This window comes from Lissotriton helveticus, chromosome 8 (assembly GCF_964261635.1).
Source record: "Lissotriton helveticus chromosome 8, aLisHel1.1, whole genome shotgun sequence".
NCBI classification, from domain to species: Eukaryota; Metazoa; Chordata; class Amphibia; order Caudata; family Salamandridae; genus Lissotriton; species Lissotriton helveticus.
In genome coordinates, this window is record NC_136069.1 from 1,659,268,528 (window position 1) to 1,659,296,483 (window position 27,956).

Sequence of the window (27,956 nt, forward strand, 5' to 3'; positions counted from 1 at the left end):
TAGTTAGGTGGTGATTTATTCTGGTCTCGATCATAAATATTAATAAAAGGGATGGGACAGTTAAATGGCTTTTTATTTAAACACAAAAATCGCTAGTAAATCAGCCTCTTCAGTGAATGGTTTCTAAACCAACATTTTTATTACAAGCCCGACGTATTTTTTTGGGGTGTTTGCTTCCAACAGAATAATGTAAAAAAATAGCCATCATACAAGATCGCCAAGGCCGTACGGTATTGGCTTTGCCAAGAGCTCTTTGTTTGCCCTCAGCTGAACGAGCGGTAGTGCTTCCTCTAAATATCAGCAATCTGTAACTGTGTTCAAGGTCAAAATGGTGTCTGCATCATGATGGGTGTTAAAAAGATGCTTTTAACCTCTTCTATGCTCATGACGAGCTGAGCTCGTCACGGCCGTTGGAACGTTGCACGCGGGGATAATTACCCCGCTGTGCTGAACGTTTGAAAAACGGGTGTGGTTGTGAAGAGCTCCACTCGTCATGAGTGCAGCTGCACTGTGCCTCATGACGAGCCGAGCTCGTCACAAGCATAGCGGCGCCGCGCGCGGCGCCCCCTCCCCCCGTAGCGGGGGGTGGGAGGGGTGGGGTGGGGTGGGAATCCGTAGCGAAGGGGTTAAAGAAATAGTGTGCCTGCAAGGCACCAACATATTTTGCTCAGAAGTACCTGTTGAAAATAGCAGAAGTAAATATCTGTGGTGCAGCATGTGAGAACCTGCAACTGTGCATTATATCCATGGTAATATTCTGCACATACTGACTAAACAGAAAATGCAACTCAATTGGTGGTGTACAGAAATATATTATTTTATTTTATATTTATATATGTATAAAACATGCCTTGCTTTACATTATTTTACACTCTTCTCTCCTTCAGTACAAGACATCCGGCTATAACTCTCAGGTGTACAGTCTATGCCTGAAAGGCTTTCAAAAAAGCAAACCAGTTACTCTGACAAGTCTTGTATGACAAAGGCAACGATTCTCCCCTTTTGTCAAAACAGGTCCAAACGTCACTGAGGGGAAATACGCGGTGCCATGACTACACACAAACTAGACGATGAAACTAGACTGGGGCAGTATTAGGCAGTGCAATAGATTATCTACTGCAGCTGGGATTGGCTCTCCAACAAGATGTTCCCACCCTACTGACACTGACTCCTCTGAGACCAATATGGCTCCGCCAGCGAAGCCACGTATACTTCAACATCAGGATGAAGCAAAGATCATATGAGGTGATGGGATGACTCCCGAGACACGGTTCATAGGCTGCAGTCGGATGATGGCATTCAAGCATTATCAGAAGATGGTCAGATTACAGGAACATAGATTTCCAAAACCCTTCAAAAGAAATCCACCACACTTTGATCCAAGAATCTGGCTAAGCAGCTACAGTGGCTGTTATTGATGAACAAAATCAGCTGCTTCATGGGGCCACACCAACTCCCTGCACAACAGGTACTCTTACTTCCTTAGGTTAGATTGTTATGTTCCAAAGGAACAAACCTGCTATGTTGACTTTGATTAGAGTCTGTTGACTTTATCAGAGCTGCACCCTACTCCCTTCAAGTAATGGCAAGAAAGACGAAAAGCTACTCCTGGGCACAACACCGCTGTCCTCTAGGGAGGGCCCTAGCACTTGCTGCCCTAAAGACCATGGCTTTCACGGGAGGGGCAGGGTACTTGTTCCACCATCAGGATTACTGCTGGAAAATCCAGCTGAGCCTTTCTCTTTTGGGTCGCACACTGCTGTAAGGAAAGCTGATTTCCTTACCCCAAGGCTCGTCCACGAAGGAACCTGACACTGCTGGCCCCCTGAGGTCAAATCACACATCACAATGTGAGCACTTGGTTAAATCTGTCTCCAGAGTTCGCTCATTGTCACTTCATGTCCACATCAAAGTCCAGCACTAGCAACTTTGTTTCCTCTGTGCCATTTCGACTACCAACTGCACACACTAGCTTAGTATTGGAAGCCCGGATTCGCCATACGACTCCTCCACTACCACCGCTTTCCAGAGCCACCAGGTTACGGATGAAATCGCCGGTCTTCAGGTCCCAAAGTTTAACAGTGCCATCATCTGAGCTTGTTACCACAAACTTCGAGCTGAACTGTAAGCAAGTGACAGCACTCTGATGCTTCTGGGGGCCTGTAAAACAAAAGGACTTCATATTAGCATCTGATAGACTTACAATTTACAATATCTGCACTTTATACATTTTCACTACACGCGTGTCCCCAGTTTCAGATAAGTTTGCATGATCAGGCATTATCTTTCTTACTAATTAACTAATTGGTAATATTCGAAGGGGGGGGGGGGAATAACAAACCAGCAATGGTGATACAGGACTTTTGTTAAGAAAAACATTTCTTATCTGTAACAATCATTTTGCTGCTAATTCTGTAGAAGATAACCATTCAAACAATACAGTAAGAAGGGTGTATGATGGGGTCAGACCTTAAGCTTAGCTTCACACCGCAAGATACACTTAAGATGGAATACTGGTACCCAATCAAATCATGGTACCTGAAAGAAATTGGTTACTTACCTGTAACAATTGTTCAGCAGCTTCAAACTCTTCTAGAATCACATGCTGACACTTATTTTGCCATGTGGTGGTTGTGTCTGGAAGCTTTTTTAGGCGTAAAAAACACTTTATCTTTTGGCCACTAATTCTTCTTATTGAGGTTATTGCTACTAGAAAAGCAATCTTCGATAAAAGAAACTGTAGTGAACATGAATAAAACGACTTAAAGGGAGGACCCATGAGTCTAGTGAATACCATATTAAGATTCCAAACTGGAGCCGGCAGTGTTTTTCAAGGGATTAGCCTTTTTAAACCTTCCATAAGCGCTTTAACAACTAGAATTTTGAAAAATGATTGCTGTTTCGTGTTTAGACATACAACAATGGATGCAAGATGTAGGCGTATAGATGTGTAAGCTAAGGCTGCGTTTTGTAAACACCAAGTTTTCAAATGTAGCTTCGATCGGGTCAATAGACTGCGCACTGCAATAGTGTACAACTCTTTTCAACTTTGCAGCATAGCGAGCTCTGGTGGTTGGTCGTTTTGTATCTCAAAGAATGTTCAGACATTCAGAGAACAAGTTCAGATACACAAATTCCAAGATTTCATGAGCCAGATTGCTAGATTAAGCTGTTTGGGATCTGGGTGCCTGATCATTCTTTGGTTCTGTGTGACAAGGTCCTGCCTGTTAGGGAGCCTCTTGTGGCAAACTACTGACAAATCGAGCAGGGTGGTGTAGCACGCCTATCTTTCCCATGTGGGAGCTATTAGAATGAATGTGAGAGGTTTGCTTGACCTTTCTCACCACAAACGAAAGTGGTGGGAGAGGCGGAAAAGTGTAAGAAAATATCTCTGACCAATTTCATCCATCATGCATCGCCTTGTGACTGTGGGTGATGAAACCTAGAGGCGAAGTTTTCGCATTCTGCGTACTCGGCTGTGGTGAAGAGTTCTATGTCTGGTAACCCCATGCACAGACGTATGGCAACAGGACTTGTGGCCGGAGTTCCCATTTGTGGACTTGTTGCTGCGTTCTGCTTAAGAGGTTGGCTAAATTCTTCTTTACCCTCAGGAGATAGTCTGCCAGTAGTTGAAAAGAATGAGCGCTTCTCAATTTGTGAATGCAATGCACTGCGGTCATATTGCCTGTTTATGTGCAGTACTATGGACAGCACCCATTAGTCAGATGGATGTCTGTCCACTGTGTCTTGAACCCTAAAAGCCTGCCCCATACAGGTGATTTGGGGAGGGGACGATGACGAGAGGGGAGTCATTGTTTAGGGGGGAGGCACCATTGCCTCTATATGAATCCATTTCATAACCTTTACCTCCTTGTTGACGGTAGGCCTATTGTTGCTGCCGGTAGGTGTGGCCCTGATCTGGCATGGATTGCTTACCTTCTCCTCTAACCGTTTATAGAAGGACTGAAGCAGTGTACCAGTCAGTGTACCAGTCAGTAGATCCCCCATTGCTTATGATGTTACGGTCCTTTTTTATTTCTTCTAATATTTTGCCTATTTGTGTGCCAAACAAGTGTTCACTGTCAAAAGGAACATTAAGCAGGTGATGTACTCCGGGCTAAAACTTGAAATACGTAGCCAAACACATCATCTTAAGGTAACTGCCAAGTTAATACCTCTGGCAGTGGTATGCACTAGTACTAGGACAAAGGATGCTGATTACGCTACTTCTTTGTGCCAAGCAATGTTGGAGGCCTCATGCCTACATTTGACATCCGGCCACTTACAGCTTTCTGAAGGAAAAATTCAAATACTCACTGTGGCTCAGATCCTCTCAGCATGGGATCTAAGGGAGAGGGGTAGGAGACTGCATGCTGCCTCAACTTGCAGGACACACATTTTCTTAAACTACTCCTGCAGTCCCACAGATCCTACCTGCGCTTCACATGGAGTAAGGAACACTTCAAATTTGCCGGGCTGATGTTTGGCCTTACCTTGGCCCCGAAAGTATTCACAGATATGATAGCAGTGGTAACTGTTCATCTTTGGAGGTAAAGAATGCATGTACTCCTGTAACTCGATGACTGGCTCATCAAGGCGGGCTTGCCACAGTCCATCACAGCCCACTGTCGGACAACGACCGGGCTCGACTGCCATGGAATTTGTCAACAACAAGCCCAAGTCACACCTGAGTTTGAAGCAATAGAAATCAAGGTCTTCCAAAACAACCCTCTAAGAGTAGGCTAAACCAGCCTCTGCATGCCTTCCAACCAACATCACACAATGAATTTATAGACCTAGTCAAAGCAAGCAGGCCTACTGGAAGCCCTTCTGACCCCTGTCCACTGCAAACCTTCAAAAATATTCTTCTAACTACCTCTGCTGCCACACCAGTAAGAAGAATCATCAACAATTCCTTAACTACAGGAATATTTCCATAACACCTAAAAAAGTCATACACACCCCCATTACTAATGAAAACATACTTAGACCCGCTTAACCTCGACTCGTACAGACCAATTACAAATGGACCTTTCCTGGGCAAACTGATTGACATATCGGCCGAAAGCTGCTCACTCTCAGTTCTTTGAAGATAATTCCATACTTTCTGACTTCCAAATAGGATTCCGTCCAGGAAGAGGCATAGAATAAGCCCTCATTGCCATCTGGGATGACCTTAAGAACACAGTTCAGAGTTGCTGCACTACTTCTGTTGGATTTCTCAACTGCTTTTGACACCGTTGACCATGACACTCTAATACAAAGACTCTACGAAGCCGGCATAGAGAGGAATGCTCTCGGACTGGATCACATCCCACTTTCAAAACAGAACTAATGTCATCCATATCCCCATTTCTCTTCCAAACCCTACTTCACAAATGCAAAGGTCCCTCAAGGCTCTGTCAACTCAACCATGCTTTTGACATCTAAATGAAGTTATTACCGGCACTGATCAATCAATTTCCCCTCACATGCAATAACTATGCAGATAAGACACAAATACTCCTTAAACTGGAAAGCCCCGAAGGCATTGGGAACTCGCATATTTTCAGTTGCATCAGAGCCATGGATCAGTGGATGACATGGAGCCATCTCAAATTGAATGCTTCCAAAACAGAAATAGTCACGTGTTGAATGGGAAAATTATTGCCCAATCGCCGAGTGGCCTGATTATCTGTGAACACCACCTAAAGTATTGAAGGAAGTAAGAAACATCGAAACGACCATGAACTCCAAGCTATCAATGAATGCCAAGTGGACAAACTAGGAAGATCCTGCTTCATTACTATAAAAACTCTGCGACCCATTTTTCCACACCTTGGATTTCCAGACAAGGTCCAGGCTACTATCGCTCTTGTTCGGTCTAAACTCGATTGCACCAATTCTACCACAGATCATCTGTAACAACTATGAAAAGACTACAATGGATTTAGAACTATGCTGCCAGACTAATCTTACATATAAAGACAAAGACCACATTTTCCCTGCCTTGAAGGGCTTACATTGGTTACCGGTTGCCAGAGATCCACATTCAAGCTGCTCTGTATCACCCACAAAGCGATACATGGAACAAGGCCGTTCTTAATCAGGAATAAAATTCTCGAATACATTCAACAAAGGAACTTCCGCTCTAGATTGGCACCTTGCCTATAAATCCAACCATACAAGAAAAAAACCATAAGCAGCACACCCTTCTCTATTCAAGCAGCAGAATGAATATGCTACTTACCAGTATGCATCTGTTCTTGGCATGTAGGGCTGCTAACATTCATATCTTAGCATTAGATCGCCGCCTAGTGTTGGGCTCGGATGATTGCACATTGTTGTCCTGGAAGAGTCTTCGAAGTATCCTGAGATAGGTGGCTCCTCCCCTGGACTACAGTGCGCATGGGCATCGGCTCCATCCCCAGATTGTTTTTCGCCATTGTGGCAGAAGATGGAGTGAAAGTGTAAAGGATGTCCATGCTAATGAATAAATACAATAGTATATCTGCAGCTGCGACAGGCACCGGGGAGGAGGGCGGGCGATATGAATGTTAGCAGCCCTACATGCCAAGAACAGATGCATACTGGTAAGTAGCATATTCAGTTCGAGGCATGTGGGCTGCTAAATTCATATCTTAGCATAGAATACATAGCAGTCCCTCCATCAGCGGCGGTTGCCCGTGCCAGCTGCAGAAACCTGAAAAAGTGTCTTGAGAACAGCCTGTCCTACAGCTGCTTGCTGCTTGGAATGCACATCAACACAGTAGTGTTTTGTGAAGGTATGTGGTGTGACCCACGTGGCTGCTCTGCAAATATCCTCTAAAGGAATGTTCCCTAGGAAAGCCATGGATGCCCCCAGTTTGCGTGTGGAGTGCGCTCTGGGGGGTATTGTTAAAGTGCGCTTGGCTTTTTGATAACATATCTGGATGCACTTAACAATCCACCTGGCTATCCCTGCTTTGGAAATTGGGTTGCCTTTGTGTTGTGGTGCGAAGGCAACAAAGAGTTGTTTTGTCTTTCTAAAGGGTTGTGTTCTGTCTATGTAGTACATCAACGCCCTCCGTACATCTAAGGTATGGAGCATTCTTTCCGCCACCGTTCGCGGGTTTTGAAAGAATGCTGGTAAGTCAATAGTTTGGTTAAGATGAAACTGTGACACCACCTTAGGAAGGAATTTAGGGTTAGTGCGTAGCACTACCCTATTTGGGTGAATTTGAATGAACGGCTCTTGTATGGTGAGCGCTTGCAGCTCACTGACACGCCTCAGAGACGTAATAGCTATCAGAAAGGCCACTTTCCACGTAAGGAATTGGAGCTCACACGAGTGCAGTGGCTCAAATGGTGGCCCCATCAGTCTGGTGAGAACGACGTTGAGGTTCCACACCGGAGCTGGTGGTGTTCTCGGGGGAATGACTCTCTTCAGACCTTCAAGGAAGGCTTTAATGGCGGGCACTCTGAAGACAGAGAGGTGCTGCCTGTTCTGAAGATAAGCCGCTATGGCTGAGAGATGTATCCTAATGGAAGTGTACGCCAGATTGCACTTGTAGAGATGTAACAGATAGCAGATGATGTTGGGAATAGATGCATCTAGTGGGTTGATGTCATTGGACGTACAGTAGATGACAAAACGCTTCCACTTAGCAGCATAGCATGCTCTAGTAGTTGGTTTCCTCGCCTCCTTGATGATACTCATGCATTCTGGAGGTAGGTTAAGGTATCCAAACTCTAGGACTTCAGGAGCCAGATCGCCAGGTTGAGCTGTCGTGGATCTGGATGCTGAATGTCTCCATGGTTCTGCGTCAAAAGACTGGGCGTGAGGCGCAGTCTTTGATGCGGCACCACTGAGAGTTCGAGGAACGTGGTGTACCAAGCCTGTCGTGCCCACGTTGGAGCAACCAGGACGAGAGTCATGGAGTGCTGCCTTAGCTTTCTTGCGACCAGCGGTATTAGAGGGGCTGGCGGAAAAGCGTATGCAAATTTGCCTGACCAGTTCATCCATATCGCATTCCCCTGCGACTGTGGGTGAGGGAACCTGGCGGCAAAGAGTCGGCATTTTGCGTTCTCCTTTGTTGCGAACAGGTCTATCTCCGGATGACCCCACTGCTGGAAGAACGGGTGGAGAACAGAAGGGTGTATCTCCCACTCGTGCATCTGATGGCTGTATCTGCTGAGCAGATCCGCCATCTGATTGTCCTTGCCCGGGAGGTGTTCTGCCATGAGGAAAATGTTCCTCTGAATGGCCCACTTCCACATGCTCTGAGCCAGATGAGACAGCTGTGGCGAGTGGGTGCCCCCCTGTTTTCGAATGTAGTACATCGCGGTCATGTTGTCCGTCCGGACTAGCACGACCTTGTTGCTCAGATGTACAATGAAGGACTTGAGCGCCATGAAGATTGCCATCAGTTCCAGATAGTTGATGTGCATCTTCTGTTGCTGCGTCGTCCATAGTCCCTGCACTGTGTAAGTGAGCACATGTGCTCCCCATCCCTGGAGAGATGCGTCCGTCGTCAGGACAATCTGCGGCACGGGCTCGTGGAACAGTCGGCCCTTGCAAAGGTTGTGTGGAGTCCACCAATGCAGAGAGTCGTATGCCCGACTGGTAACCAACACTAGGTCTGTCAATTGCCCACGAGCCTGTGTCCACTGATTCGCTAAGCACTCCTGGAGCGGGCGCATATGTAACCGTGCGTGAGGGACTATGAAGATGCAGGAGGCCATCATGCCAATCAACTGCATGAACACTCTCGCTGGCAGGGAGTGTCTTGGTCGGAATCGTTGGATCAGTGACTGAATGCTGTCGATTCTGACTTGGTTTGGCTGAGCCATGGCTGTCAGGGTGTTGATCGTAGCACCCAGGAACTGCCGGACATGTGCCGGCTGAAGATGCGATTTTGGGTAATTTAGGGAGAAACCCAGATCGTGAAGAAGGTGAATTGTAGTCGACATGTCTGCGGCGCACTGTTGCCCTGACTTGGCTTGTACGAGCCAGTCGTCTAGGTAGGGGTAGACATGGATATTCTGCCTCCTGAGGTGCGCCGCCACTGTCGCTAGACACTTGGTGAACACCCTCGGGGCCGTAGTGACTCCGAAGGGTAGGACTTTGAACTGGTAGTGCCTGCCTTGAATAGTGAACCTGAGGTATTTCCTGTGTGACGGGTGTAGTGGAATGTGGAAATAAGCATCCTTGAGATCTAAGGTCGCTAAGAAGTCTCCCTGGTTTAGCAAGGGAAGAATCTGCTGCAGTGTAAGCATATGGAAATGCTCTGACAGTATGTACAGGTTGAGGGGACGTAGATCGAGAATGGGCCTGAGAGAACCGTCCTTCTTTGGAATAAGGAAGTACAGGGAATATACCCCTGTGCCTTCCTCCCCCACCGGCACGAGCTCGATTGCGCCTTTTTGCAGCATCGCCACCACTTCCTGCTGCAATAAGTGCAAGTGCTCTGCGGACATAGGCCTTTGCCTCGGTGGGATGTTGGGTGGAGTGGATTTCAGCTCTAGGCAATAACCATACTGGACTAGTTGTCGCACCCACCTGTCTGTGGTGATGTTTCTCCAGACGGGCAGGAACTGCTGCAGTCTCCCCCCGACAGGTGTTAGGTGGTCGGGGGGCAGTGACAGAAAGTCACTGTTTGCTTGGAGTAGAGGTGCGGGAGCTGTTGTTTCCTCTGCCGCGACCTCTGTTGCTGTTATTCCTATAACCTCCCTTGTTCTGCTTAGTGAACGAGGATTGCGCCCCACCTTTGGAGAACTGGGATTGTTGACCCATCTGTCCTCTGGTGACTCCACGTGCACCTGAGCGACGAAAATTGCTGCCACGAAACTGTTGGGACTGCAGGGCCCCCATAGACTTAGCAGTTTCCGTGTCCTTCTTTATTTTCTCTAGGGTGGTGTCAACATCCGGACCAAACAGACTATCAGGATTGACTGGCTGATTCAGAATTGTTGTCTGAATATCCTGCTTAAACCCTGAGATGCGGAGCCAGGCTTGTCTTCTCAGCATAACGCTAGTGTTGATAGCCCTAGCAGCTGTGTCCGCAGCGTCAAGTGCACACTTGATGGCTGCGTTTGATATTAGCTTTCCTTCCTCAATAAGCATCTTGGTGCCTTCTTGGAACTGTGGGGGCAGGTGTTGTATAACCTGTTCTAGGGTGTCGTAGTGCGCCCTATCATAACGCGCCAGGAGCGCCTGTGTATTTGCGATGCGCCAAAAGTTTGCCGCCTGTGCAGCCACTCTTTTGCCTCCTGCCTCAAGCACTTTGGACTCCTTATCCGGGGGAGGAGCTTCACCCGTTGTCTGGGAGTTGGCACGTTTCCTGGCATTGGCAACCACAAGAGAGTCCAGTGGCAATTGTCCCCGGATGTAGACGGGGTCCGCAGGTGCAGGCCTGTACTTCTTTTCAATGCGAGGGTTGACCACTCTCGCCCTCGTAGGCTCCTTAAAAATGTCCCCAGCATGTTTGAGAACACCTTTCAGCATAGGAAGTGTCTTTACTGTCCTTTCAGATATGGCAAAGGTGTCAAAAAGGAAGTCTTCCTCAACCGGGTCGGCATGCATGTCCACATCATGATTGGCCGCCGCCCTTTCAATTAGTGCATGAAATCCTGCTGAGTCCTCAGTCGGGGATGCACGTGCATTAAAGGTCTGCGGGTCTTGGCCCACACCTTGGGTGTTCTGGTCACCAGTGTCGTCGTATGAATCTGGTTGTACATCAGGTTCATCGATAGGGAAATTGTACTGCTCATCCTCATCATATTCCTCACCCACAGAGTGTTCTGGGGAGGGAGTAGGGCTCCGTCTTGGAGGAGGCTGAATCGGTTCCGTGAGGCCTGAGGCGTCAAGGGGCACCCTCTTCTTTTTCAGTGGGATGACGTAGGGGTCCACCGGCTCAGAAGTGATCTTCCGTTTATAGAGTGTCAGCTTGCCGGTGGCAGCATCGATGAAATGCTCTGAATCGTCTTCCGATTCGAGTACACGACGTGGAAGAGGGTCAGGCAGCGAGGAACCCTGTTTCGGAGCCGATTTCGTCGAAAACGCTTTCGGCGCCTCCTTAGGTGGCAAGAGAAAGAGGAGTTTCCCAGAAGGCTTAGCCGGAGCGTCTTTTTGCGGCTGCGGTGATGGCATCGGAGCCGATGGAGCAAAGGCTTTCTCCCTGATTCTCTGCAGTGACTCCGCAATGGGGGACGGTACACTGCCAGTGGGTTTCGTCGCCGACAAGGATGCTTTGAGCGGTCCCTCGGATCCGACGTCCTCGCGGGCCTTGTGCGTTTTGGGCGCGGAAACCGTCTTCGGCACCTCCGAATCTTGAGGCCGGGGCGCAGACTTCTTGTGCGTAGCCTCTTTGGAGCCGACCTTGGCGGGCTTGGACGGCGCCGTAGCCGCTGATCCGTGCCGACCATCTTTCTTGGGGGCCCCTTCCTCGGGCGTCGGTTTCGATTCCGGAGCATCGGAATCGACAGACTTCCTCGGCTTCTGCGGACCGGAGGTCGACGGAGCCGACGGGGTGACGGGCACCGACTTCTTCACAGGCACGGCAGCCATCTTAGGGACACTCGAGTCCTTTGGTTTCAGTTTCGATTTCGGGTCGGCCATTTTAGGTGTTGACGACCCCGATGGTTTCAGTTTCGTTGTCGAAACAGCGTGCCCAGCAAGTGAGTCCGTAGCCGGGCCCGAAGGCGGGGCTGTGGCTTGCGGCAACGGGTCCTGGGTAAGGCCGACAGGCGATCCCGTGTCCCGGTCGGTATCCTCGTAACCTTCGGGGCAGAGCTCGTCCGCTGAGCTATCCGCCGCGGCCCCATAAATCTCATCGTCGTCTCCTACCTCTTCGACGTATTCGAGGACCTGACCCGCGACTCCGTCGTCGTCTCCCGGATCCGCCTCGACCTCCGTCTGTGATGGGGAGATTTGTAGAAGGTGACCCTGGACCTCTTCTTCCTGGTCGCCGAAGATGTTCTCCGGATCTGGGGCCGCTTGCCTAGCTTCCAAGCGCACCGCGCGCCGAAGCTTGAGAGTTTTCTTGGAGCGGAACTGTGCACAGGCCTTGCACTTGCCGTCGTCGTGGTCCGGTGAAAGGCACTTGTTACACACGGGGTGTAGATCGATGTGTGGGTACTTGGACCCACAGAGCGGGCAGTACTTAAACGGGCTCCGCTCCATGTCCGTAAAGGCTTGCTGTCGTGTCGCGATGAGAAGGCCTCAAAGTTTAGAAAGCGAAGAAAACTCCGCTTATTCCGGCTCCAAGAGACGGAAGACTCGAGACCGAGCGCAGACAATACCGACGCAAGAAAATCGAGGCCTTTTGGCCGGTAAAAGATAGTTTTACTTGGTTCCGACAGTAAGACGTCGAGACCACATCCGAACCCAATGGCGGAAAAAAACAATCTGGGGATGGAGCCGATGCCCATGCGCACTGTAGTCCAGGGGAGGAGCCACCTATCTCAGGATACTTCGAAGACTCTTCCAGGACAACAATGTGCAATCATCCGAGCCCAACACTAGGCGGCGATCTAATGCTAAGATATGAATTTAGCAGCCCACATGCCTCGAACCTATAGAACTCTTTACCCCAAACATAAGATCTACGGATAACTACCTTATTTTCAGAAGAGAGTACTCAAGAGTTGGCTCTTCCTCCACATAACCACCTTACTCATATATACAGCATATCCCTGTGTATATAGGCAGTTATTTTGATTATATATATGTACCTAGCTATGTTTATTCCTTTGTATAAATGTGTATATTAATCCTATTAATAAATATATAGATTTCCATTAGCTTTGCTTGACAAAGGTGTATATACTTATGGTTATATTTTTTTATGTATAACATGTAAATAGGTCACGGCATAAATACGTACTTTTTAATAACTGTTCATCTACAATTGCTTCACTGTTGGTGGAATATGTGTGTGTGTGTGTGTGTATATCAAGAACATTGCAACATGTGGCATTGTGCATCAAGCGTCACCCCACTGGGGGTTTTAACAAACTTTGAACTACTGGGCTGGAATGAGCGGTCAAACTGCACTACGGGTTCCAGAAGGCCATATGGTTGGCCAAGCCCACTCGGGCGGGATCCTTTAAATAAAAGTGCGGACAATATACGTTTGTGAAAAGCAGCGAGTTCGCCACTGAAGGGATTTAACATCCTGAAACGCGTATGGCAGTAATAAAGGACTTTTTTAATACACCCTGCGTGTTTACAGCCTGCGTCTGTATCGTGGAGTCATTTGCTCACTTGGCGGCTCTTAAGGGTAACTCTGTTTTGTGGGGGATATATATATATATATATATATATATATATATATATGTATATATATATATATATATATATCCACAAAAAACTGCTCTCACAGTAAGGTGCCACACACTAAGTTGATTTCACCGTCTTTATTCAGACACTTTTGAAAGAATCTTGCGCTTGGGAAAGCATTACCTGTTTTGCTGCTGCCATCCTGAATAAAGACGGTGAAATCAACTTCGTGTGTGGCACCTTACTGTGAGAGCAGTTTTTTGTGGATGTTATGTGGCCCGCTCTGGTCACGAGGATGCCCCACTGCGCATGCAGGTCCGGTACTTTACTATGAGAGCACCATAAGGATCGAAGTTACCGGTTCAGGACAGCACAAGTTTAGCAGCAAGGGGGCTCTGCGTGGAACAAGCGACCTGATGGATTTTAATATGCAACTAATTGGGTAAAAATCGGAGGTCCAGCATCAACTACTAAAGTGATTATACTGAAGAAAACTACATTTACCAGCGTGCAATTGATGCCGATCCGCCCTGTGGGGGCGGGACTATAAAATAATGATGCAAACATGAGCAGCTGTTCCTTCCCCAAAAGCCAGCCAGTGATCAAGGGAAAAGACTTCCTGAAACGCGTATGGCAGACACGGCTCTAAAAAAACACTTTTGAAAGAATCTTGCGCTTGGGAAAGCATTACCTGTTTTGCTGCTGCCATCCTGAATAAAGACGGTGAAATCAACTTCGTGTGTGGCACCTTACTGTGAGAGCAGTTTTTTGTGGATGTTATGTGGCCTGCTCTGGTCACGAGGATGCCCCACTGCGCATGCAGGTCCGGTACTTTACTATGAGAGCACCATAAGGAACGAAGTTACCGGTTCAGGACAGCACAAGTTTAGCAGCAAGGGGGCTCTGCGTGGAACAAGCGACCCGATGGATTTTAATATGCAACTAATGGGGTAAAAATAGGAGGTCCAGCATCAACTACTAAAGTGATTATACTGAAGAAAACTACATTTACCAGCATGCAATTGATGCCGATCCGCCCTGTGGGGGCGGGACTATAAAATAATGATGCAAACATGAGCAACTGTTCCTTCCCCAAAAGCCAGCCAGTGATCAAGGGAAAAGACTTCCTGAAACGCGTATGGCAGACACGGCTCTAAAAAGACACATTTGAAAGAATCTTGCGCTTGGGAAAGCATTACCTGTTTTGCTGCTGCCATCCTGAATAAAGACGGTGAAATCAACTTCGTGTGTGGCACCTTACTGTGAGAGCAGTTTTTTGTGGATATATATATATATGGAGATATATATATATATATGGAGATATATATATATATCTATATATATATCTATATATATATATATCTATATATATATATATATACACATATACATATATATATATATATATATCAACACTTGAAAGTCTGAGTTTATTTAATACAACTTAAATCTAGATATATTACCCTACTTATACATATATACCTCCCATGTACTTATATATGTATATTCATTACTTTACTCATAATTCTGCATCTCCAATGTGCTACCCTATATCTCACCCCATACCCCTCAATATATCTTCCACCTCAACTGACTCATCCCAAACCTCAATCTACTACTCTCTCCAATGTACTACTCTATTTCTCACCCTATAACTCTCTCAGTATATCCTCCACCTCCACTCCGACCACTATGATCCCCAAAATAACCCTTTCTAGACTCTTCCCTCCTCGAACCCTCCCTTGCATCATCTCAAACCTCTTTTACTATTCAGATCTCTCAAACAAGCCTTTCTAAAACCTTCCCTCCAACTCTATCCCGAACACATCCCAAAACTTCTAGACCATTCAGTCTTCTATCCCTCCATTATACTTTTCAATTCAACTAACATACTCACATGTCCACCGCTCAAATTAATTTCATATTTCCCTATACTAATTCACCACTAATCCTGGGTTTTCGAGTAGCGTGCTAATCGTCAAAAAGCGCGTTGATGCTTCATCTGGGTTATCAAGTGCTATATAAATGCAAACCACTTCCTCTTCCATCCCTCCACTATCCTTTTCAACACAAATAACAGACTTTCATGTTCACTGCTCAAATTAATTTCATATTTCCCTATAATAATTCTTTTTGGGTTCCGGAGTAGCGTGCTACTCTCCGAAAAGCACTTCGACGCCTCATTAGGGGTAGGAAGCGCTCCATCACTGCAATTCCAATTCCACATCAGATGGTTGAATTAAAGATACGTTTTTGATCGTTAACTAGTTCCGCTCCTCTTTTCTTTATACTGTTCTGGTTGATCTTGGAGGAGATCGTCCATCTCATTCCACTGTGGTGGTGTATCTTGATAACACTCCCACTGAATTTGCAATTTGCCAGAAGCTAGCATTGCCTACCGCCACCATCTGCCCCGCCGCATCAATTCTTTTACTTTACCAGGGGAAGGCGCATGCCTGGTCGCCTATTTCGCAGCTCTTTTCCTTACAGTAGCTATTACTGAAGTCAGCAGAGTGTGCCCACTAATGTAGAGTGGATCTGAGGGCGATGGTTTGTACTTTCTCTCAATTCTAACCGTAGGTACTCTTGTTTTCACCAGATCTTGGAAAATTTCTGAGGAAGATTTTAGCACTGACTTTATCATAGGTAAATATTCTACATTCCTTTCTGTTTTGGACAATGTCTTCCTTTTCAAGGGTGACATGCAAATCCTCTTTGTGGTATGCTGCAGCTCTCTGGATGACTGTTAATTAGTTGTGTCGCCTGGTGTAGATGGCTTAATTCGAACCGGTTCTATATTGGTATCATCTTGTGGACCTGCACTGTAGTCTTCCCAGGGAGGCCCGCCCAAAACTCCTCAGCTGGTGAACATGGGTCTACACTCCCTGCATTGAAATGTGTGGAGTGGGTAGGGGAGTGTGATGGTAATGAGTGCACTGGTGAGGTCTGTCGTATTGTTCATGGTAGTGAGCTGTTCCCTTTGTGAACCACTGCCTTTTCTTGGGTGGCAATATCACAGGCTCTTCAAACTACAGCCTTCTCTTTGGTTAGCTTGCTAGTCTTTGGGCCGATTGTCCTTTGTTGATGACAGTTTGCAGTTTTTCAAGGATAGGACCCTCTTCCTTGATAGGAAAATGCTACTTACCAGTATGCATCTATTCTTGGCATGTAGAGCTGCATAGTTGTACACTTTGCATAGATCACCATCTGGTGTTGGGCTCGGATGATTGCATGTTGTTTTTGTCTTAGAAGAAGTCTTGTAGTCACGAGACCGGTGACTCCTCCTTCGGTGTAGAGTGCGCATGGGCTTCGGCTTCATCGTTAGATTGTTTTGTCAGTAGGGTTAGATGGAGTAGTAAGAAATAGAGAAGTTCCCATGCGTGATGTATCTAATTAAGATAATGCTGGATCAGATAGGAGGTATCCGAGGAGGAGGGTGGGTGTGTACAACGCTGCAGCTCTACATGCTAAGAACAGATGCATACTGGTAAGTAGCATTTTCCGTTACAGGCATACGAGCTGCAGATTGTAAACTATGTATCGACTGTATAGCAGTATCCTTCTCAGCGGTGGCTACCTGTATCTGTTGCAGTAGTTTGAAAAAGTGTTTTTAATACAGCCTGGCCCACAGTAGCTTGTTGTTTTGCTTGCACATCTACACAATAGTGTTTTGTGAAGGTGCATGTCGTGGCCCAAGTTGCTGCTTTGCATATGTCATCTAGAGGAATATTTCCTAAGAATGCCATAGATGCCCCTAGTTTGCGTGTGGAATGAGCTCTAGGGGGAAGGTTAATGTGCGTTTAGCTTTAAGGTAGCTAATTTGTATACATTTTACAATCCACCTTGCAATTCCTGTTTTAGATATGGGATTGCCTTTATGTAGTGGGGAGAAAGCTACGAAAAGTTGTTTAGTTTTCCTAAATGGTTTCGTTCTTTCTATGTAATAGAGCAGTGCTCTTTTGACATTAAGAGTGTGTAGCTCTCTTTCTGCCACTGAGTCTGGGTGAGGAAAGAACACTGGTAGTTCAACTGACTGGTTTAGATGGAAGGCAGTAACTACTTTGGGTAGAAAAGTAGGATTTGTTTTAAGAACCACTTTGTTGCGATGAATTTGTAAGAATGGTTCTTGTATTAGTTGATGCCTGGAGTTCGCTCACTCTTCTAAGAGATGTGATGGCGACTAAAAATGCCACTTTTCAAGTAAGGTATTGTAGCTCACATTTGTGTAGCAGTTCAAACGGAGGGCCCATTAGTCTGGTAAGGACTATATTGATATTCCACACTGGGGAGGGTGGAGCACTTGGTGGAATTATTCTTTTATGCCCTTCCATAAAAGCTTTTATTGGTGAAACTTTAAAAAGCGACAGATGTTGTCTGTTTTGTAGGTAAGCTGCTATGGCAGCTAGATGTAATCTTATGGATGTATACGCTAGATTACAACGTTGAAGAAGCAAAAGGTAACAAATTATGTTATGAATGGAAGCACCTAAGGGGTTCATTACATGACAAACCTTTTCCACTTAGCAGCATAGCACGCTCTTGTTGTAGGGCGTTTAGCTTCTTTGATAACGTTCATACATTCTTGTGGAAGGCTGAGATATCCAAACTCTAGGATTTCAGGAGCCAGATCGCTAGGTTGAGCTGACTGGGATCTGGATGTCTTATCTCTCCATGGTTCTGAGTGAGAAACTTGGGAGAGAGGTGCAGCTTTTGATGTGGCACTACTGATAGCTGCAGCAGAGTTGTGAACCATGGCTGTCTTGCCCATGTTGGAGCAACTAGGATCACTGTAAGGGAATGCTGTTAGAGTCTTCTAATGGAAGGAGTGGGAGAGGCGGAAAAGCGTAAGCAAATTTCCCTGACCAGTTCATCCATATCGCATTGCCTTTGGACAATGGGTGTGGATACCTGGAAGCGAAGTTTTGGCATTTTGTGTTTTTGTGTGTGGCGAACAGATCTATGTCTGGCTGTTCCAACATGTGAAAGAATGGAAGAAGAACTGGAGGATGAAGTTCCCATTCGTGGAACTGTTGTGTTTGACGACTGAGCAGATCCGCTATTTGATTGTGTACTCCTGGCAGATGTTCTGCTAGGAGGTATATGTTTCGCGGAATGGCCCACCTCCAGATGCTTTGTGCTAGACAGGATAACTGGAGAGAGTGTGTCCCCCCCTGCTTTTGTATGCGATACATTGCCGTCATGTCTGTTCGGACTAAGACAACTTTGTTGAGGAGCTGCGGTTGAAATGATTCCAGCACTAGCGAGATTGCTAACAATTCCAGATAGTTGATGTGGAACTGTTTTTGCTGAGAGGTCCATAACCCTTGAGTGGTGTAGTTTTTGAGGTGTGCTCCCCATCCGGTGAGCGACGCATCCGTTGTTAACTGTGGAAGTGGCTTGAGAAACTACCGTCCTTTGGAAAGGTTTTTTGTGCTCCACCACTGCAGAGAGTGATGGGTGCGGTCGTCTACCAACACCAGATCTGTTAGTTGCCCTTGAGCCTGGTTCCACTGTTGTGCTAGACATTCTTGTAATGGGCGAATTTGTAGTTTTGCATGAGGGACGAGAAAAATGCATGATGCCATCATTCCTATTAGTTGCATAAACACTCTTGCTGGTAGAGTGTGTTGTGGTTGAAATTTTTGAACTAGTGTTTGTATAGTATTTATCCTGATGGGATTGGGATAAGCTTTGGCTGAGAGAGTGTTTACTGTTGCCCCCAGATATTGTAGAGTGACCATGTGCAAGTGGTCTGAATGAATGTAAAAGTTTAACGGTCTGAGGTCGAGTATTGGTCCTAGAGAGCCGTCCTTTTTTGGCATAAGGAAGTAAAGGGAGTAAACTCCTGTCCCTTGATGAATTAGAGGTACCGGCTCTACTGCATCCTTTTGTAACATTGCCAAGACTTCTTGTTTGAGTAGCGTTAGATGGTCTAATGACATTGGACGCTGTCTTGGAGGAATGTTGGGGGGTGTAGAAGTGAGTTCCAGGCAATAACCATACTGGATAATTTGTCTTTCCCACCTGTCTGTTGTGATGGAATTCCAGACAGGTAGGAACTGTGAGATGCGTCCCCCGACAGGAATGGGATGATCGGGGGGGAAGCGTAGGGAAGACACTGTTTATTGTCAGGGGAGTTGCGGGTGTTGTTGCCTCTGCCTCTACCCTTGTTGTTGTTACCTCTGTAACCTCCTCTATTGTATCCCCTAGAAAAGGAACCTTGGTTTGGACTTTTGTAGGAGGATGTAGGGTGTTCTGATGCAGTAGTTTTGGAACCTGCTCTGTAAAAAGAGCGCCGAAAGGAACCTCTAGCAGGTGGCGACTGCAGGGCCCCCATAGATTTTGCTGTTTCTGTATCTTTCTTAATTTTCTCTAAAGATGTATCAACTGCAGGTCCAAAAAGATGCTTTTGATCAAATGGTTGGTTTAGAATTGTATTTTGCACCTCTTGCTTAAAACCAGACACTCTAACCATGCGTGTCTACGTAGTAGCACACTAGTATTTGTGGCACGTGACACGGTGTCTGCTGCATCTAGTGCGCATTTTATTGATGTATTAGTCATTAGTTTGCCTTCTTGTACAAGGTCATTCGCTTTGTCCTTATACTCTGGTGGAAGGTGCTGAATGAGCTTTTCCAGCTCGTCATAGTGCGCCCTGTCGTATCTTGCTAGTAGGGCTTGTGTGTTTGCAATTTTCCACGAATTAGCAGCCTGAGACCCCATACGTTTTCCTGATGCGTCTAATAGCTTAGATTCCTCGTCAGGAGGTGGTGCATCACCTGGGAGTTTGCCCTTTTAAGTGCATTGGCTACTAATAATGAATCTAAGGGAAGTTTGCCTTTAATGTAGATAGGGTCACTAGGGGCTGCTTTATATATTTTTTTTATCAATTCTGGGGTTAAGAACCCTAGCTCTGACTGGGTCTTTAAACACCTCAGGAGCATGTCTGATAAGGCCTTGTACCATAGGTAAGACATGAGTGGATTTTTGTGGTTGTGCAAAAGTTTCCAACAAAAAGTCTTACTCTACAGGACCTGCATGAAGTTTGACTTTGTGATATGTAGCTGCCCTATTAATCAGTTGTGCAAACCCTACATTATCATCTGGTGGGGATGGCTTGGAGGGGTAGAAATCTGGATCATTAGTGATATCAGGATCAGTGTCATAATCATGCCATGGGTCTGACTCCTGTGGTGAATTGACAGGGCTTAATGGCATTACATCCTCATCTAAATCTCCATGCCCCTGTGAATAATCACTCTCCTGTAAACCTGGAGAGTGTGGTGGTGAAATTAGTAAGTTAGGTTTAGCAGGTGGTGGAGGTGAAGGTGGAGAATTGTGTTCGTAGAAATATGAATATTTTTTGGAGGAACTGGAACTTTGTGTAAATGTTCTTGTTTCCTCTTTGCAGGCAGCTTGGTGACTATTTGACCAGTCTTTGGATAGATAAATATAGTAGACTGCTTTGGATCTGGGAAGAAAAGGTCTTCAGACTCCACAGACTTGCTTGGGGTCGAAGAAGTATCCTTAGGAGCTGATTTTGGGTGTTTTGGGACATTGTCCGGTACAACCGCTTTACTCGGTTCCGAAGTTTTCGGTGCCTTGTGTTTTGATGGCACCAATGTCTTTTCTACATGCTTCGGTGCAGAAGGTTTTTCAGTTTGTTTTGGTCCTGAAGTTTTATCAGTTTTTTTTGTGTCTGTGGTTTATCCGGCTGTTTTGGTGTCGATGCCTTATCGAGTTGCTTCGGCGCTGACTTTGAATCTGAGTCTTTCGGTGCCGAGGGGTCTTTCGGCACCGAGTGTTTTGTCGGTGTCGACGTTAGAGGGCGTGACACCTCTGATGGCTGCACTTTCGGTGCCGAGGGTGGTTTTTTGGCGCCGAGTGATTGGCTCGAGCCGGATGGCTTTTGTCTGTCCTTCGGTGCTGGGGCCGAGGGCGGAGCGTTCGAAGTTTTGGTACGGTGTAAACCGGAGCCTGAAGGCGCAGGTGTTACCGGTGCCATTGCTTTGGGCTGGGTCGGGTCGGGGTTTCAGTACTCACGTCCCTTTGGCCAGGAGTGATGTCCTCATCGGCCTCGGCGTCGGAGACGTCTGCTTCGGAGTCCAGGATCTCTTCTGGCTCCGGAAGGTTTTCGGGACCTGGATTAAAGATGTCCAGAATGGAGCCTGTGCCTCGCTGCATGTCTCGGCGTCGAGCTTTACGATCCCGGATCGTTTTCTTTGATTTGAATGAAAGGCAGGCTTCACAATTGTCCTCTCGATGTTCTGGAGAGAGGCACAAATTGCAGACAGGATGTAGGTCAGAGTGTGGAAATTTAGCACCACACTGTGGACATTTTTTAAAGGGAGTCCGTTCCATCGACGTCCGTCTATATCGGTGCGGGTAGGCCCAACGGCCCGCGTCGAAGTTCGCAGGCGTTGAAGAGTGATGGAAGCTTTCGAGGTGCGTGTCGAAGGCACTCGATCAAGACAATACCGTCGGTGAATGTAATTGCGCGTTAAAGAGGTCTGGAAACGATTCCGAACCGGAGAGCAGCAAGTTTCATCCGAACTCGATGGTGCAATGAAACGCCCGCACCATGGCAGAAGTGCTGCTGTGGTAAACGGGTTAAGGATAACACAGTCATTTGTACACTTATTTTGTTCTTTAGACCCTTTTTCAGCCATTTCATTGAATACTCCCCAATTTAGAGGGATGGTCACAAGCATCAGGTTTGCTTTTAAAATATTTACCCACAAATACTTTTATAGATTGTCCCAGGGGTGTTCCACTCACTTTAACGGGAAGTACCAAAGTATCTTGTCTACTAGAAGTCGATTTGTCTTCTTGGGGGAGGGGAGGATGGGGGGGGGTGAGGGAGGAGGTTGGTTATAGTACTTTCTAGTGAAATAACAGGTGTATTTGTAAAGCGCACGATTACCCGTAGGTGTCCTGGCGCTGAATAACAGATGTTTATTGTTACCCAACTCAATGGTACTCATTTCATCGACCTCAGATGGATGAAAGGCTGAGTGGACCCGCCGGGATTTGAACCTGTGACCATGAGGTCGAACACAGGGCCCTGCAGTGGTTGCACTGAGCTCAATTACAGAGCTGATCCTTTTTGCCCTTACTTGGTACGATATCGAATAGTTTTCTTACCTGTCGGTGTAGTTTTGCAGCTTGAAGATCTTTCTGGATTCACTATGCTGTGCATTATTCCGCGGTCTTGTGGTTGGGTCCGGATTCGTAGTCTTTTCTTTGTTTTTTTTTTTTTTTTTTTTTCTCTTTGCCCAGGTGGGCGTCGGCGTCACACCCCCTTTTGGGTGTATTTCCGGTGACGTCGGCATGCTTCCTGCGGAAGCTCCCACTCTTGGGCGCCATCTTCGGGTTCTTTTTTTCCGTGTTTCTTTCGTTTCCGAAGTAATGGCAATGTTCATCTTAGTTTGTATTTACCGCTTTGTACTTTCAAAGTCTATTCTTTAGTTAACCACCTCTTCTCTCTCCAGCCTCATCTTTCTGGCGGAGGTGGGTGGGTTCGCTAGTGAATCCAGAAAGATCTTCAAGCTGCAAAACTACACCGACAGGTAAGAAAACTATTCGTTTTGCAGCGTGAATCTTTCTGGATTCACTATGCTGTGCATAGATTTTGTAGCGGTTTCTCATCTCTGTGGCGGCTGGGTGGAAGATGAGCGTTGGGTGTTGAATATGTGCTGTAGCACCTTCTGTCCCACTTGAGCTTCCTTGTTCATTTGTATGTCCACACAGTAGTGCTTCGTGAACGTGTGCACCGAAGCCCATGTTGCCGCCAGGCATATGTCCTCTATGGGTGTGTTAGCCAGGAAGGCTATTGTAGCGCCCTTCTTCCTGGTGGAGTGGGCACGCGTCCCCTCAGCCAGTTCCTGTCCTGCCCGTTTGTGGCAGAGTTGGATTGTTTGTGCGATCCATCGTGCAATGGTCCTTTTGGTTACTGCTTTGCCCATGAAGCTGTTTGCGAAGGAGACAAAAAACTGTTTCGTTTTCCTGTGCCCCTTTGTCCTTTCAATGTAGTGCATGACTGCCCTTCTGGCGTCCAGGGTGTGCAGAGCTCTCTCTGCGCTGGTTGTGGGTTTTTGGAAAAAGCTCGGTATCTGTATCGACTGGTTCATGTGAAAATTGGATACTACCTTCGGCATGAAGTGTGGGTCAGTCCTCATCACAACTCTATCGTTGTGTATTTGTATGTATGGTTCTTGTAGCGTCAGCGCTTGAAGCTCGCTTACTCTGCGTAAGGACGTTATCGCAACCAGGAAGGCTGTTTTCATAGTTAGCATCTTTAGGGAGGCCTTGTGAAGTGGTTCAAAGGGCTCTTTCATGAGTTCCGTTAGGACTGTGTTCAAGTTCCATGCAGGTGGCGGCACCCGCTTGGGTGGTGCGATCCTTTTCGCTCCTTCTAGGAATCTCTTCACCACCTGTGATGTGAAGAAGCTCCTGCACGTTTCTCCCCTTGTGTAGGCTACTATCGCTGCCAAGTGAACTCTTAACGAGGATGAGCTAAGGTTCTTCTCCAGTAAGTGCGTCAGGTACCTTAGCACTGTGGAGTCCCTCTTCATCTTATTGTGGAGTCTTTCCTGTCTGCACCATATTGTGAATCTTTTCCATTTCGCAACGTAGCACTTTCGAGTGCTGGGCCTTCGTGCCTCCCGAAGTACCCTCAGGGTGCTTTCTGGTAGTCTCAAATGTGCGAACTCTATGTCCTCAGGAGCCACGCTACTAGGCTCATGCTCTCTGGCTCTGGATGCAGTACCTCTCCGTTCTGCATGGACAGTAGATCTTTCCTCCTGCTGAATCTGTGGGGTGCACACTGTGTCATCTCCATGATCTGCGAGTACCAGGTCTGTCTCGCCCACTGCGGTGCGACCAGTATCAGTGTCATGTTGCTCGCTCTGCACTTGCTCAGTACTCTGTGCATCAGTGGTATCGGGGGAAAGGCGTAGGCAAATGTCCTTGACCAATCTATCCATAGGGCATTCCCCAGTGTCCCCTCCTCGGGCTGCCTGGATGCGAAGTTTTGGCATTTTGCATTCTGGCGTGTGGCAAACAGGTCCACCGATGGTGTCCCCCACCTGTCGAACAGGTATCTTGTCTCCTGAGCATTGAGCTCCCACTCGTGGGATGCCGATGTCTGCCTGCTGAGCCAATCGGCTTGTATGTTGTCCTTCCCTGGTAGGTGTATGGCTAGCAGGTCTATCTTGAGAGGGATGGCCCATCTCCATATCTCCTGCGCCAGCGTTGAAAGCGGTGCGGACTGTGTGCCCCCCTGCTTGTTGATGTAGAACATCGCAGTGGTGTTGTCTGTTTGTATCAATACCTTGTGCTTGTACAGTCTTGTTTGAAAGGCCTTCAGTGCAAGGAAAATTGTCTTCAATTCTAAGTAATTGATGTGCTTTGTGGCATCCGTCGGTGTCCACAGTCCCCTCACCTTGAGCTCCTCCATGTGAGCGCCCCATCCCTTCAGGGATGCGTCTGTGGTGATGGTCACTGTTGGCGTTGGGGGCGTTAGAGGCTTTCCCCTTGCTATGTTCTCCATGGTCCACCATGTCATCTCCTTCTGCACTGCGTGCGTTACAACCACTAGATCCTCCCAACTGCCTGTAGCTTGTGACCATTGCTCCTGTAGCCATTCTTGAATGGGTCTCATGTGGAGTCGTACATTCGGTACCAGGTGGATGCATGATGCCATCATCCCCATGATCTTGCTCGCCGTCCTCACTGTCCGAGCTTGTCCCTTCCGGTAGAGGCGAGTTTCCTTCACCAGCGCCCTCGCCCTCTTCTCGCTGGGGAACACCTTGCCCTGTAAGGTGTTGATCTGTGCTCCCAGGAAGATCTTCACTTGTTCCGGCTCCATTGATGATTTCTTCCAATGGATGGAGAACCCCAGGTTTATGAGCGTGCTGGTCACTGTATGTGCGTGCAGCTTGCATTTCTGGTATGAGTTTGCTTTCACCAGCCAGTCGTCCAGGTAAGGGTATACATGTATCCCCTGCCTTCTTAGGTGCGCCGCGACTGCTGCGAGGCACTTTGTGAAAACTCTTGGTGCCGATTTTAGACCGAAGGCCAGTGTCGTGAACTGGTAGTGGCTTTCTCCCACGGTGAACCTGAGCATGTGCTTGTGCTTCCTGTTCATTGGGATGTGCAGGTATGCGTCTTTGAGGTCTATCGTGACCATGAAGTCCCCGGTCTGCAACTGTGGGAGCACCTCTTGCAGGGAGGTCATTTTGAATTTTTGCGTTCTTATGAATCGGTTCACGAACCGTAAATCGAGAATGGGCCTCATTGTCTCGTCTACTTTTGGTACCAGGAAGTATGTTGAGTATACTCCTGTGTTTCTTTCCTTGAATGGTACCCTTTCTATGGCCTGCTTCCGCAGGAGTTCTTTTGCTTCTTCCTGAAGGCACTGCAGCTGCTTGCTTGCTAGCGGCTTTCTTCTTGGTTTTCTGCTTGTTGGCCTCGCCTCCAACTCTATGCAGTATCCGAACTGGATAATGTTGAGGATCCATTTGCCTGATGTGATTCCTCTCCACTCCTGGAGGTGGAATCTTAATCTCCCTCCCACTGGTGTCCTGTGGTCGTGGGTGTCTAGTTTGTCTTGACCCATCTGTACGTGCTGCCCCCTGGGATCTTTTTTGTGGGTGGGCACACGGATTTTTTCGAAGTCACTTGGAGGTGGGCTGCTGGCCCCCTCTTCTATTTTGTCCTCGTCCATTTCTCCCTCGAAAGGACTGGCCTCTTTGTTGGTACTGCCAGGGCTGTTTCTGATGGCCCTGCTGACCCTGCGAGTCTGCCTGGTGCGTTTGCTGGAAAGCCTGGTGTGAAGTACCTGGCTGGTTTCCGCCTCTTCCGCCGGGCCTCCGTGACGGGGTGCCCCTCTTGTTCCCTCTGAACTGCAATGCTCCCATGGACCTTGCTGTTTCGTTATCCTTCTTAAGTTGGCTGAGTTGCTCATCAACTGTTTGTCCGAAAAGCGTACTGCCGTTGAACGGGGTGTTCAGGATGCTGTGTTGCACCTCCGGTTTGAAACCGGATATCCTGAGCCAGGCGTGTCTCCTTTCCGTGACGCCCATCATCATGAGCCTGCTGGCCGTGTCTGCCCCATCCAGAGCCGTCTTAAGGCAAGAATTTGCAGCATTCTTCCCCTCTTCAATTAGCTTTTCGGCTTTCTGCTTGGCATCCTGGGGCAAGTCCTTCACCAACTGTCCCAGTCCCTCCATGATTTGGTACATGTGTCTGTTCACCAGGGCGTTGGAATTAGCCATGCGCCAGTGGGTCGCGGCATTCCGTTCGATCCTTCTGCCCACCAGATCCATCCTTTTGCTCTCTTTATCCGGTGGCGGGCCCGAGGTAGTGGGTACGTTAGCCCTCCTCCTTGCTGTGGCCGTGATAATGGAGTCTGCGGAGACCGTGCCCTGAATGTAGGCCGGGTCCTTCGCGGCATGCTTGTACTTCTTCTCAGTTCTGGGAGTCACTGCCTTGCATGTTGCGGGCTCCCTGAAAGCTTCCTTCCCCTGAGCCAAGACGCTCTCGAGCATCGGGAGGAACTGGCTCCTCGTTTGTGTTGGGAGCAATGTTTCCAGAAGAAAGTCTGCTTTCTGCTTCTCTTCGTCGAGCTTGAGCTTGAAAGCTGCTGCGGCAGATTGTATCACCGCGTTGTAGGCCCCGATGTCGTCCGGCGGCGAGGGCCTCGAGGGGTAGGTGTCGACCACCTCCTCCGGGCTGTCGGTCTCGACATCGATGTAATCCACATCCTGAAGGTCATAGGGCGCCGACTCTGTGTCTGTCCTGCCCTCATCTTCCTCCCCATAGCCGTAGCTCTCGTGGGGATTCTCGTACTCCTCCTGGTCGTCGAACACCTCGACGTCCCGGTCTTGCTCGGTGACTTCGGCGACCTCCTCTTCTTCCTCCTCGACCGCCTCCAGCACTGGTGGCTTGGTCTTGTGAGGGATCGTGAAGGCCTTCATCCTTGCGTCGAAATCTTTTTTCCGCTGCATGAAGTTCTCCATCTCTGCCTCGAGGCGCCTTCTTTTCTTTTCCATCTCGGCCGCGTGTTCCGCGTCGGATGGTTCCGCCGGTCTCTTCGACGGATGGCTCGTCGCCGTGCCTCTCGGAGTCGAAGTTTTCGACGTCGAACCGGATATCGGGTCTCTGGTCGTCGTCGACAGTTTCGGGTCTTTCTCCCTCGTCGATCGATCCTTTTCGGGGACGATTTTCGACGTCTTCTGCTGATCAGCAGCTCTCGGCGCCGGGGACTCCTTCTCTGAGGATCCGCTGGGCCTGGGAGTAGTCGCGGACGCCGCCTTTTTTGGCGTCGGCGCTTTCGGGGTCTTGCCCTCGATTTTTCGAGACTCAGAGTCTCTCGGGTTCTTGGGGGCCGAAGAGTCTCCTACCTTGTCAGAAGTCTTCGTGTAATCGGTCTCTACGACCGTGTAGCAGTCGTCTTCGGCGGCAGCGTTGTCTTCTTCCTCGGAGGACATCCCCAGCTCGTAGAGCGACGGGGTCGGGGCCTTCCCCTGCAGGGTGGCGTGTGCTACCCTCTGCCTCTCTCTCACACGAAGGGTCTTCGGGGTGAAGGCGGAACAGGCGTTGCAGTCTCCGCTTTCGTGGTCCACCGGTAGGCAAAGGTTGCATACCGGGTGCTGGTCCTTCTGCGCGTACTTGTGGTGGCAGTTCCGGCAGAACTTGAACGGCGTGTTGTCCA

The 27,956-nt window shown here is 47.9% G+C and overlaps 1 protein-coding gene across 2 annotated transcripts in view; it reads right to left on the bottom strand.

Moving 5' to 3' along the window:
- Positions 1-796: 796 nt before the first annotated feature.
- Positions 797-27,956, bottom strand: part of LOC144773603 (F-box/WD repeat-containing protein 7-like) — a 376,720-nt gene continuing 349,560 nt past the window's right edge. The window contains exon 13 of one of the 2 annotated variants that reach the window (XM_078658744.1): positions 797-2,160. In XM_078658744.1, coding sequence (XP_078514870.1) covers positions 1,892-2,160 — 269 coding nt within the window. In that variant the 3' untranslated portion in view covers positions 797-1,891. The remainder of the gene's footprint in view (positions 2,161-27,956) is intronic. The other variant, XM_078658743.1, reaches the window with a different exon arrangement.